The 13,036-nt window shown below is 44.1% G+C and overlaps 1 protein-coding gene across 2 annotated transcripts in view; it reads right to left on the bottom strand.

Annotated features, from left to right (window-relative positions):
* The window catches only part of ANO9 (anoctamin 9), a 44,224-nt gene that overhangs the window by 15,038 nt on the left and 16,150 nt on the right, over positions 1-13,036 (bottom strand). For both annotated transcript variants that reach the window (XM_081875409.1, XM_081875408.1), the window contains 12 exons: positions 12,686-12,744; positions 12,201-12,283; positions 11,608-11,742; positions 10,218-10,314; positions 7,912-7,972; positions 7,426-7,508; positions 6,024-6,128; positions 2,149-2,313; positions 2,018-2,054; positions 1,716-1,827; positions 1,118-1,175; positions 365-462 (listed from right to left, as the gene is read on the bottom strand). In XM_081875409.1, the coding sequence (XP_081731535.1) occupies positions 365-462; positions 1,118-1,175; positions 1,716-1,827; positions 2,018-2,054; positions 2,149-2,313; positions 6,024-6,128; positions 7,426-7,508; positions 7,912-7,972; positions 10,218-10,314; positions 11,608-11,742; positions 12,201-12,283; positions 12,686-12,744 (1,093 nt within the window). The remainder of the gene's footprint in view (positions 1-364; positions 463-1,117; positions 1,176-1,715; positions 1,828-2,017; positions 2,055-2,148; positions 2,314-6,023; positions 6,129-7,425; positions 7,509-7,911; positions 7,973-10,217; positions 10,315-11,607; positions 11,743-12,200; positions 12,284-12,685; positions 12,745-13,036) is intronic.

Raw genomic sequence — 13,036 nt, 5'->3', positions numbered from 1 at the left:
AAGAGATGTGATCTTTGGACTGAAAAGGATTCTTCACCATTTCCCTGTCCTAAATTAGATGATTCAGACAAAAGCCAGGCCACATCTTGCCAGAGAACAGAATTCCCAACACTCAAAGCCATTAGCCAACTTGATCTGAAGAAACAGAACTGCTCCCTAATCCCAAGTGCAGCAAGGTCTGACTTTCCACAAGGGCGAAACACAATTTGCCAAATATTTCCCACAAAAGGAATTGTTATACTGGCACGCAAGCCAACCCCTTACTATATTCTCACTCCAGCTGTGACAGTCTGTGAAGCTCCAGGGGGAAAGAGGTCCTGGATCTAACCCCAAGGACTAGATCCTGCTAGCTATGCTGACTTACGGCAACATGAACTCCACAAAGTTACTCAGTGTTTGCTTTAATGTCATGATTACAGCCATCTGAATGAAGAGATCTACAAGGCAGCCGCTGGGGTGGCACTGGAAAGAACAAGAGAAAGATAGTTTGCATCTGAAGGTCACAGATTCCAAAGTCATTTTTAGGTACTTGCATTTTAAAAAATCTCACAGAGGAACTGCCAGGAAAGGCTGCATGCCTGCATCATTGTAATGTGATGCAATGCATCAACAGTAATACAAAGCTCTAGGGAATTTCCACTATTCACATCATGTATCTCAGATTCATACCTCTCTATATGTATATTGAGCTCACACATGCTTGCTACCATTTTTTTTGGATGTATTTTTTGTAATGATAAGACTTTTAAAAACTGTTTTTGAGGTTGTATTTTAAATGGTTGTAACTTGCCCTGGGACTTTGGGGCAAAGGACAGGCAATAAATTAAATAATAATAATAATAAATTTGTATCGTATAGGAATCTCTGGATGCAAACAGAATGAAGTAAGTGTGAACTATGAGAACCAGAATGGTGGTCTGCTTGCACTGAATATAATAATGCCCCACAAACTTATTAGTTATAATATTTTTAAACTGTCTTCAACCTGGGGATTCCCAGGAAGATGGATTAGAAAATATTTGGGGAAGATGAAAGAGAAGGCCTGGGCAATTATTTTAATGAACAGGACACCAGGTGGGGAGGTAGGGGAAGACATCATTGCAACAAAGGAACTTACTTCTTCCAGTCTCCACTTGCCGCCCACACGTACATAGTCCCCTGGACGCCCATTAATCCTAGCAAGAAAGTACAATTGAGATACAGTCAGTTCCTAATGCTATTTATAGTTTTGATAACCACACACTTTGGAAGATAATAGTCACAATGAGTAATGAAGATGCAGTAGAGCTAAAAAGCAGCATCTCAACAAACAGAAACTAAAGTAGTAAGAATGACAGAGAGCAAGGGTGGCTGTTGGAGTTACAGATAAATACTCTGTTTTTAGAACACAGGCCTTCAGTTTTGTCAGAGATGCACTACAGTAAGCAAAAATGCAGGACTAACGCATTGCCTCTGTATCCCCCTTCTTGCATTGCCTCTGTATCCCCCTTTTTGCAGCATAATTCATATAGCGATTTTAAAACATATAAAATGCCCTATTAGCCCTCACACAAACTATGGGAAGAAAGCCACCATTGTTCCCTTTTTATAGCTGCACATCTGAAGCAAGAAGAAAGTGGTAAAGATTTAATTCAAATCCAAGTCACCTGATCCAAATTTAACACCCTCACCAGTGGGATACACTGAACTCTCCATTCTTTGCTATTTGCGTTTACCTCCCAAGGAAGAAAGCAACATAGATCACAGAAGAGAAGTGGGTGAAGAACTGGAAGGTGAAGAGTTTGACGGTGAAGTTTTTCTCACGCTCAGTGAATGTTCTTGGCTTCTCTGGAAATAAGATCATGGACACCAAATTTAGCTGTGGCACCTGGCATTCCCATTCTTATCTTTATGTATGCCTTATTCTATGCACCAAGTCACAAAATGCATTCATGATAGGGCAACCTTTTACTTATCAAGTCGAACATATTTCATATAGATGAAATAATGTATATAGATAGCATGGATATTTTCTTACCCATATCACAGAGGTACAGCGCTACATGTCTGTTCACCTACAACAGACAAGAGGCAAACAAAGCAATATGATACACCAGAAAACAACTGCAAGACAGATCACTGGAAAATATCACTATGTTTGCTCCATACCTTGCTCATTATGATGATAGTTAAATAATGCAACACAGCCCCTGTCATCACTGCCATGGTACTGGCTCGTTCTCGGAAAAATTCTGAGTCAGACTGAGTAAAGATGAATGTCACCACGACCCTATAGATGACAAGTGCATGGGCAATACCAATAATCACGCAGATCTATAAGGGAAGAATGTATTGTTAGAATTATAAAGCAGCTGGGGCAATGCAGGAGGCAGTAAACAACAGGTTAACACCCCCACTGCTCTAGGGCAGGCAGGATCACATGGCATCAAAATGATTGCCACTGCCAGCTCCTGAGTCTTTAGACTCAGCTATGCTTACTGGGCCGGTAAGATACAATCTAAATCAAATCCCTTATGAATACACAGTGGAAGTGAGGAACAGGTTTAAGGATTTAGATTTGGTGGACAGAGTGCCTGAAGAACTATGGATGGAGGCTCATAACATTATACAGGAGGCAGCAACTAAAACCATCCCAATGAAAAGGAAATGCAAGAAAGCAAAGTGGCTGTCCAACGAGGCCTTACAAATAGCGGGGGAGAGAAGGCAAGCAAAATGCGAGGGAGATAGTGAAAGATACAGGAAATTGAATGCAGATTTCCAAAAAATAGCAAGGAGAGACAAGAAGGCCTTCTTAAATGAGCAATGCAAAGAAATAGAGGAAAACAATAGAATGGGAAAAACCAGAGATCTGTTCAAGAAAATTGGAGATATGAAAGGAACATTTCGTACAAAGATTACCATAATAAAGGACAAAAGTGGTAAGGACCTAACATAAGCAGAAGACATCAAGAAGAGGTGGCAAGAATACACAGAGGAACTATACCAGAAAGAAATGGATGCCTTGTATACCCCAGGTAGTGTGGTTGATGACCTTGAGCCAGACATCCTGGAGAGTAAAGTCAAATGGGCCTTAGAAAGCACTGCTAATAACAAGGACAGTGGAAGTGATGATATTCCAGCTGAACTATTTAAAGTTTTAAAAGATGATGCTGTTAAGGTGCTACACTCAATATGCCAGCAAATTTGGAAAACTCAGCAGTGGCCAGAGGATTGGAGAAGATCAGTCTACAGCCGAATCCCAAAGAAGGGCAGTGCTAAAGAATGCTCCAACTACCACACAATTGCACTCATTTCACACGCTAGCAAGGTTATGCTTAAAATTCTACAAGGAAGGCTTAAGCAGTATGTGGGCCGAGAACTCCCAGAAGTGCAAGCTGGATTTCGAAGGGGCAGAGGAACCAGAGACCAAATTGCAAACATGCGCTGGATTATGGAGAAAGCTAGAGAGTTCCAGAAAGACATCTACTTCTACTTCATTGACTATGCAAAAGCCTTTGACTGTGTCGACGATAGCAAACTATGGCAAGTTCTTAAAGAAATGGGAGTGCCTGATCACCTCATCTGTCTCCTGAGAAATCTCTATGTGGGACAAGAAGCTACAGTTAGAACTGGATATGGAACAACTGATTGGTTCAAAATTGGGAAAGGAGTACGGCAAGGCTGTATATTGTCTCCCTGCTTATTTAACTTATATGCAGAATTCATCATGCGAAAGGCTGGACTGGATGAATCCCAAGCCGGAATTAAGATCGCCGGAAGAAATATCAACAACCTCAGATATGCAGATGACACAACCTTGAAGGCAGAAAGTGAGGAGGAATTAAAGAACCTTTTAATGAGGGTGAAAGAGGAGAGCACAAAATATGGTCTGAAGCTCAACATCAAAAAAACGAAGATGATGGCCACTGGGCCCATCACCTCCTGGCAAATAGAAGGGGAAGAAATGAAAGCAGTGAGAGATTTTACTTTCTTGGGCTCCATGATCACTGCAGATGGTGACAGCAGTCACAAAATTAAAAGACGCCTGCTCCTTGGGAGAAAGGCGATGGCAAACCTAGACAGCATCTTAAAAAGCAGAGAAATCACCTTGCCAACAAAGGTCCATATAGTTAAAGCCATGGTTTTCCCAGTAGTGATGTATGGAAGTGAGAGCTGGACCATAAAGAAGGCTGATCGCCGAAGAATTGATGCTTTTGAATTATGGTGCTGGAGGAGACTCTTGAGAGTCCCATGGACTGCAAGAAGATCAAACCTATCCATTCTTAAGGAAACCAGCCCTGAGTGCTCACTGGAAGGACAGATCGTGAAGCTGAGGCTCCAATACTTTGGTCACCTCATGAGAAGAGAAGACTCCCTGGAAAAGACCCTGATGTTGGGAAAGATTGAGGGCACAAGAAGAAGGGGACGACAGAGGACGAGATGGTTGGACAGTGTTCTCGAAGTTACAAACATGAGTCTGACCAAACTGCGGGAAGCAGTGGAAGACAGGAGTGCCTGGCATGCTCTGGTCCATGGGGTCACGAAGAGTCGGACACGACTAAACGACTAAACAACAACAACAACAACAACATGCTGCTGCAAATAAAACGTTTTAAGTGTGTTGTAAAGTGCAATATACAAATGTGACACTAGATGACGATGGTGAGCTATGGCAAATTCAATACACTTTCCAAAACTTTTTTTAAAGCATTTTCACAGAGTTTTTCATATGTGTGTAGATTCCACCTTTGTCTCTTTCTCCATTTCTGACCTCATCCAAGCCAGAGACAGAACAAGCAGACAACAGATGAACAAAGACAAAGGCAACTTAAGAAAGAAACAAGTCAAAGTAATTCCCCTGACCTAACATGACACAAACCAGTGGGACTTGCCTAAGCTAAGCCTGATAAGGGATGGACATGGCAAGTGGCTCTCCTAGAGTGGCAGGAGTACCTGTCATGCCAAAGTACACTGGTCAGTTTTGTGGAAGATTCAGTCAAACCTAACAATGCCTATTTTCTAGTTAATATATGATGGGGTTAAGGACCACAGAGTTCTTATTGCTAGAATAGACTCAGTTAGGTCACACCTAACAGGAAGCCTGTTCCTGTCCCCCCCCCCTCTCTCCCCCTCCCTCCCTCCCTCCCTCCCTCTTTGCTTGCTGCGCCTTAACTTAGCTCACAGACATGTGTCTGTGTTATACTTGCATTATTTTATTGTTGCTGCATGAAGAAAATGCATTTTGGAGATCAAGAAACTGCATGTAAACCATTTTAAACTTCCTTTGCAGTCTGTGGTCTACTTACTGAATAAGGCAGACAGCTGCTAAATGCAGCTGAAAGCAATAAATAATGTTTAATAGTCTATATACCTACGTTTCACTAAACTGCTTGAGGATGGGAATTAAATTCCGCTAGGGGCTTTCTTCCACCGGAAAGATAGCAAAGCACCACATTTTAAAAGCAGGCACCTGGCATTGTCCTGACCCTGCAACAAGTTTTGGAGATTCAGCACAAGATCCTGCCTTTTTAGAAAAATATTTTTTTGAAGCTTTAAACTAGGTGTTGGGAACCATTGGCCCTCCAGATGCCAAACTACAGTTCTCTAGCAAGCAGAACCAATGGCTACAGATGATGGGAGGTGTAGCTATGCAACATCAAAGATTCCCCTTCCCTAATTAATCTGCTAAGAATGATACTGTTGATTGCTCTTCAATGGGAAAGCTACACAGTATTTAACCATCTGATTTCTGCTCAGATTATATACTCATTCTGGAGGTATTTGTCAAAACTTTATTGCCACGTCTTGTAAAACACTAGGAAAAGAACATATGTGATGCTTGCTATGCTGCATTAAAAATAGACATGAAATAAAAAAGCACAAGAAGTCTTCTGAAATATCCGCTTTCCTGCAAATGAAATTTTCCAATCTCAACTCAAGAATTTTGCCCCCTTGTTCTGTAGGGTGGCTTAACAATGCACCATACACAAACCACCATTTAAAATGCATACCAGAAGTGCACTACCAAAATAGTAACCACATACCATAAGCCCAACTAAGATGAGTACAACGGTGCTGCGGATGTAAGAATGCTGGTGCAGCGGGGAAGCCGTTTCTGGGTTATTGATGAGTTCCATAGCCAGTTCCTCCTAGAAACAGAAATACAGCCACACTGACAGGTCCTTAGAATTCATAACTTCTCTGGCTCACAAGAGGAGCCATGGGTTAAAATATTTCATGAACACCATCCCTCATGGCTCACCTGTTTTGTTATTCTGGCAGCAACAACAATCACATTTGCTGCTGATGCTGGGTGCAAGATGCTAGTATGGAAAGAGAAACCATTGCCCTTATTTCAATTTGACTGTGATGACGTCTGCATCCAATGAGATGATGATGACTGAAACCAGAATTAAAGTGAAGACAATGTTTCCTCCTTCACACTGGCATTTTGTAGGTTTAAAAAGCAAACAAAACCACAATATCTAACAACAATGTGAAGTCAGATTGCCACTACTGCCACGTTTGGCCCTGACCTTTCCTGTTTGCAAGACCCCTCACAAAATGGCTGAAATAACCTCAACCCCAACCTCTGAACAAGTTGAGGAGGGAAATACTCCAGCTACTACTGAGATCCCCTGGCAGAATTATGACTCTTTAGGACTTTCGTATCCATTCTGACCTGGATATGAAACTATTTTAGCCATCTGTGCCAAATTATCTGCAGGGTCTACTGGGAAACTTTTTCTGTCAAAACTGAGATACACACAGGTTAGGGTTGCCATATTTCAAAAAGTGAAAATCCGGAAACAAAAGTTGTTGAGCATTTTTTTTTTTTTGCAGTTTTAAAAAAGTTTTTGAGCTATTTTTAATAAACTTTGCCAAAATATACACTCCCAACATGGGTCACCATGGCCACTGTTAACAATTTATTTATTTTTAAAGTAGTCTCCTTGACATCAGTTAGTGACAAACCAAGTTGTCTAATACTGAGTCTAGCCCAGTATTGTCTAAGAGCTCTCCAGGAAGTTGTTCCCAAACTAGATATCCAGACTCCACAGTGGCTCCGTAAAGATATATCTATGGTAGAAATGCTATTTTGTGAAGATGAAGATGCTGGAAGGCTTGAGGCATGATTTCTTGGTGATGATACAGAGCAGAGGTCTCCCAGGAGCCAAAGTGCAATGGCAAAATGATTGGAAAGTTGGGCTCAAGTCAGTGCCACCAAGAATTGGTCGCTGATATAACAAAAGGTACTGATGCCCTGCAGGTGAAGATCATGACCCTTGAAATCATATCAAGTCCAAAGGGCAGGACCCAAACCTGAAGAGATTTTCCTCACAGCCATGGGCAGCAGTAAATACATTTCTTCCTGTTCAGAACAAGAGTAGGACTGCCACAGTGAACATATATATAAAGATGGCTATATGAAAGAGTTAACCTTACCTCTTCTTCATCCCACACATACAACTTCCAGTAACTGACAACTTTAGCTCTCCTCCTCTTCCACAACTCCAAGAATACAGTGGCTATAAATTTAGAATCAAAACACAGAACTGAATATATACAGGATAACAAAATCATCCTGTCTGTCTTCTTTCTGGGGTCCCTCCACTCAACTATAGGCCAGTCAGCTTTATAGTGTGCAGGAAATAAGAGAAATCTAGCTAGAAATAAATCCAGCGATTCCAGAGAGAAGATCTAAACAAAGGGCCTTTCAGAGTATGAGTCATGATGAAATTAATCTCAGAAGGACCCCGAAGGATCTATATTATATCAACTAACATTTATGTGTTTTCTAGAGTTACATTTCATTCTTAAATGCAAAAATACACTTTAGCCACACCTGTGTTGAATATTGCATACATTTTAAGAAGGGGATTTGTCATAAAACTTAGAACAGGTTGAAGATCAACCTATGCTAAAGCTTACCCCAGACAGCCATGAATATCGCGAAGAGAACTGTCCCTTCATTGTCAAGCAAGTGGGTGACCTAAATTGTAAAGGAAAGATGTAAGAGTCACTGTTGCAGGGAGAGTCCTAACGGCAAAAAAAGAAGTCACTAGGTGTGCTGAGGAAAACTATATTTGAAACAACAACTTTCCACTGAAAAGCTGTACCCATTGAAAAATTGGGACCTAGTGAGAGGTGTATAAGGAATAAAAGTGGGGTGTTCACTACCATTCAGGCACAAGTACAGTGGTGCCCCGTAAGACGAATGCTTCGCAAGACGGAAAACCCGCTAGACAAAAGGGTTTTCCGTTTTGGAGGTGCTTCGCAAAACGCATTTCCTATGGGCTTGCTTCGCAAGACGAAAATGTCTTGCGAGTTCCTGCGGGTTTTTTCCCCTCCCCCCCCTTTTCTAAGCCGCTAAGCCGCTTATCCGCTAAGCCGCTAAAAGCCGCTAAGCCGCTAAAAGCGCTAATCCGCTAAACCGTCAATGGGCTTGCTTCGCAAGACAAAAAAACCGCTAGACGAAGAGACTCACGGAATGGATTCTTTTCGTCTTGCGAGGCACCACTGTACAGGGAATACAGTGGTGCCCCGCAAGACAAATGCCTCGCTAAACGAAAAACCCGCAAGACGAAAGGGTTTTCCGATTTTTAGCAGCTTCGCAAGACGAATTTCCCTATGGGCTTGCTTCGCAAAACGAAAGCCCATAGGGAAATCTCCGGGGACAGCGGGGAACCCTCCTCCCACCGCAAGCCCCGGGAAGAGAGGAGAAGCTGCGCGCCTTCCCCTCTGTTCCCGGACCTGTCCTGAAGGCTTGCGGTGGGAGGTCCGGGAACAGAGGAGAAGGCGCGCAGCTTCTCCTCTCTTCCCGGGGCTTGCGGTGGGAGGAGGGTTTTTCCTCCCCACCGCCAACATTCAGAAGGCTGTTCTGAAGGCTGGCGTGGGAAGAAAAGCCCTTCTCCTGCCTCCAGCCTTCAGAAGAGTTCCCCGCAGGGCTCCCCAAGCTGTGAATGTCTGCCGCGCGCGAGGGGCGCTCTGCTGAAGAGCGCCCCTCGTGCGGGGCAGCAGGCTGCTATCCGCAGCTTGGAGAGCCCTGTGGGGAAGTCCGGCAGGGCTCCCCAAGCTGCAGATGTCTGCCCCGCCCGAGGGGCGCTCTTAAGCAGAGCGCCCCTCGTGCGGGGCAGCAGGCTGCTATCCGCAGCTTGGAGAGCCCTGTGGGGAAGTCCGGCAGGGCTCCCCAAGCTGCAGATGTCTGCCCCACCCGAGGGGCGCTCTGCTTAAGAGCGCCCCTCGTGCGGGGCAGCAGGCTGCTATCCGCAGCTTGGAGAGCCCTGTGGGGAAGTCCGGCAGGGCTCCCCAAGCTGCAGATGTCTGCCCCACCCGAGGGGCGCTCTGCTTAAGAGCGCCCCTCGTGCGGGGCAGCAGGCTGCTATCCGCAGCTTGGAGAGCCCTGTGGGGAAGTCCGGCAGGGCTCCCCAAGCTGCAGATGTCTGCCCCACCCGAGGGGCGCTCTGCTTAAGAGCGCCCCTCGTGCGGGGCAGCAGGCTGCTATCTGCAGCTTGGAGAGCCCTGTGGGGAAGTCCGGCAGGGCTCCCCAAGCTGCAGATGTCTGCCCCACCCGAGGGGCGCTCTGCTTAAGAGCGCCCCTCGTGCGGGGCAGCAGGCTGCTATCCGCAGCTTGGAGAGCCCTGTGGGGAAGTCCTGCAGGGCTCCCCAAGCTGCAGATGTCTGCCCCGGGCGAGGGGCGCTCTGCTTCAGAGCGTCCCTCGCACCCGGCAGCAGGCTGCTATTCGCAGCCTAGGCAGCCCTGCAGGAACTCTTCTGAAGGCTGGCGGCGGGAGAAGGGCTTTTCTTCCCACCGCCAGCCTTCAGAAGGCTGTTCTGAAGCCTGGCGGTGGGGAGAAAAGTCCTCCCCCCCCCACCAGCCTTCAGAAGAGGTCCGGGGAAAGACTGTCCCCGGACCTGGTCTGAAGGCGGTCTCCCTAGGAACGCATTAATTGATTTTCAATGCATTCCTATGGGAAACCGTGCTTCGCAAGACGAAAAACTCGCAAGAAGAAAAAACTTGCGGAACGAATTAATTTCGTCTTGCGAGGCACCACTGTATCTAGATTGGCAAAGGAGACAAAGTCTCCAATATCTCTGTATACTTTGAGAGATTCTTCTTTATCTTCACAAAGCAGTCATAATCAACAGTGAATCTTTTACATCCTTAGTAGTGGGCAACGTTAGAGGACTCCACAACAAGAGACAAATAATATACATTTTATGTAGGTTAATCTTACCTGGGCATATGTGCAAGTTTCTGACAATGGCCAAAAAGGGCAGTTCTGGTCACAGAGTGGACACATCATAGTAGTATTGGCTGCACAGATTTCCTTGCTAAATCAGGAAGGGTAGCAGAGGGTACAGAGATTGATTTGCCCAATGTTTATCCTACTTAACAACAGGGCAAAGGCAGAGCAGTACACAGAACTAATAGACAGTCTTCTTTGCCCACATGCTATCAGAACAGGTGAGGAGATATAAGCCAGTTTGTTATCCCCAATTATAACACCCACAATTTCCATTACAGATAGTAATCATACTGATCAATGCCACGTTCTTGGATGTGTAGCAGGTCAATACTAAGGCAACAATTATTAATCTTATTTTATTTATTCACTTCTTTATTTGATTTATATACCACCCTTTATCCAAAGATCCTAGGGTGGTGTACAACATTATGAACATAATTTACACAGCATAATAATAAAAACATAATACAGAGCATAAAATGCTAAGCATAAAAATAAAATCATCATAACAACAGTACCCACCAGCACCTTAGGTTATTTAAATTAATGGCTGAAGGCCTGGATAAAGAGGTATGTTTTCGCCTAGTGCCTAAAGACATATAATGATGGTGCCAGGCAAGCCTCACTGGGGAGAGCATTCCACAGATGGGGAGCCACCACAGAAAAGGCCCCTTCTCATGTTGTCACCCTCTGAATCTCTAAGGAAGCGGGGACATAGAGAAGGGCCTCAGATTACAAACGCAGGGTCTGGGTTGGTTTGCATGGAGAGAGGCAGTCCTTAAGGTCCTGAGGTCCTGAGCCGTGTAAGGCTTTATAGGTCAGCACCAGCACTTTGAATTATGCAGCAGCCTGTCTTAGTCCAATACGATATTACAACCAAAGCAAATGAGGACTGCAGCTACATGTTGTTGTTGTTTGACTCTATGACATTTATATTCTGCCTTTCTTTCATGATGGAATCAAGATGGAATATATGTATTCCCGGGTGGCCTCAGATCCTGCCATTGGTAATTGCTGCTTAACTTCAGCAAGGTTGTTACATTGTCATTTGCCAAAACAATCCTGCCATAATCTCACAAGTAGCAGCCACAGACAGGCCAAAGTGTATGACACAAAATGATATATTATTCTATCAGTGCTTACACGCAGGCCCATGCGGTGGGAGGGGGGAAGCCGGGTACACTTGTCTCAAGCCTCAGACAGCTGAGCTGGCCCTGGGCTTCAGACAAGCTTGCATGGGCCTGCTTACACTCTCTGAGGTGCATACATTCTTTACAAAGGCATTCAAAGACTCGTGAACGTTTGTGCACACAGGCAGCTTGCACATAGTTCACCAGCTTCCATATGCAAAGCTTGTTTTCTCATAATGTTTACTCACCTGATCTGACTTGAATTGAAGCTGATTAACCCATATATGGCAAGGATAATGCCTGGCACAGCAGCCACGAACAAGATGCAAGTATACCAGCCCAACCAGGTAAAATAAAGGGCAACTTTTTCTCCAAAATATGTCCTGGAAAGCAAACACAAAAGCTTGATGCTATTATCAAAAGAGCAATACTTGCCTTAATTTAACTAGGGGTGGAGAACCTGTAGATCTCCAAATGTTGTTGGACTCCAGCTCCCATCAGTCCTAGCAAGCATGGCCAATAGTCAGAGATGTAGTCCAGCGACATTTGGAAGGCATTATCTGCCTCTACAAAGATCAGCCAGTTTAGCAGGTACTTGCTACCATCCTTCCACATTTATTGCAAATGATTCTAACACCCAATAACTTCTTTCAGTGGGGGTGGGGTGAGAGTAGGGAGGGAGGGATTAAATATTATTCCAGTTCAATTCCCCTCTTGTACATCAAGTTCAAATTTACTAGATGGATTAATGTGATGAGACCTTTCTAATAGTGGTTTCTGCACTTCAGAACATCTTCCCTACCATTAATAGGGTGAGGAGTTTTGCATTATTTTCCCTTACCTGATTTGTTCAATTGGCTGTGGATAGAGGATGTCTCTCCATCGGGCCCAATTCATCTTCAGAAATGCACCCAGATTCTCCCTCTGAATTTAATATGGTTATATGTATTAGATCTCTTGACAGATTATATAATTTTTCCCTGACCTGGTGTCCTCCTGATTTTTTTGGACTACAACTCCCATCAACCTTAACCAGACTAGTCAATGATCACAGAGTTCAATACTGAACAGAAATGCTAATATATCTCCTAGGATTATGCTCTTCTTTGTTGATTATGTTTAACTATTTGATTTATTTTCAGGTATATTTAGTTTAGTCAGGGGAGAATTTCACTGAGACAAAGTCTGGGAAGAAAGGATTAAAATCTCTCCACCCCATTCTGCTGTTGTTTCCCCTGCTCCTATGATTTACATTTTTTAAACATGCACATTAATTGCATTCATATAATTAATGTTAAGTCTAGCTTGGCCTTCAAATTTTCTCACCTCATGTAAAGGAAATGCTGTTTCAAAGACTTTCTTCTTTATCAGATCGTGAAGGTTCTCTAACAGTGCAGGGGAGAAACAAGAGGACAACAAAGACAAAAAAGTCAATTTTTACAACATACTTCTGAACCTATAAACTAGGGCTAAACACTCAAGGATTTATGGTTATCTTGAAATGAAGCAGCAAAAGCCAATCACTTGGATGTCTGAACAGGAACGCAGTCTTTTTAACCCAAGTTGCAGCTGTTCCGGGTACCTAGAAAGCTGTCTGTCTCCACAACCACAGGGTGGCATCATGAGAATGGGCCTTCTCTGCAGTGGCTCCCCATTTGTGGAATGCTCTCTCCAGGG

Source organism: Podarcis erhardii (assembly GCF_964252035.2).
Source record: "Podarcis erhardii genome assembly, chromosome: 1".
NCBI classification, from domain to species: Eukaryota; Metazoa; Chordata; class Lepidosauria; order Squamata; family Lacertidae; genus Podarcis; species Podarcis erhardii.
Note: the sequence above shows the minus strand (reverse complement) of the source record. Positions and strands in the feature narration are given on the sequence as shown.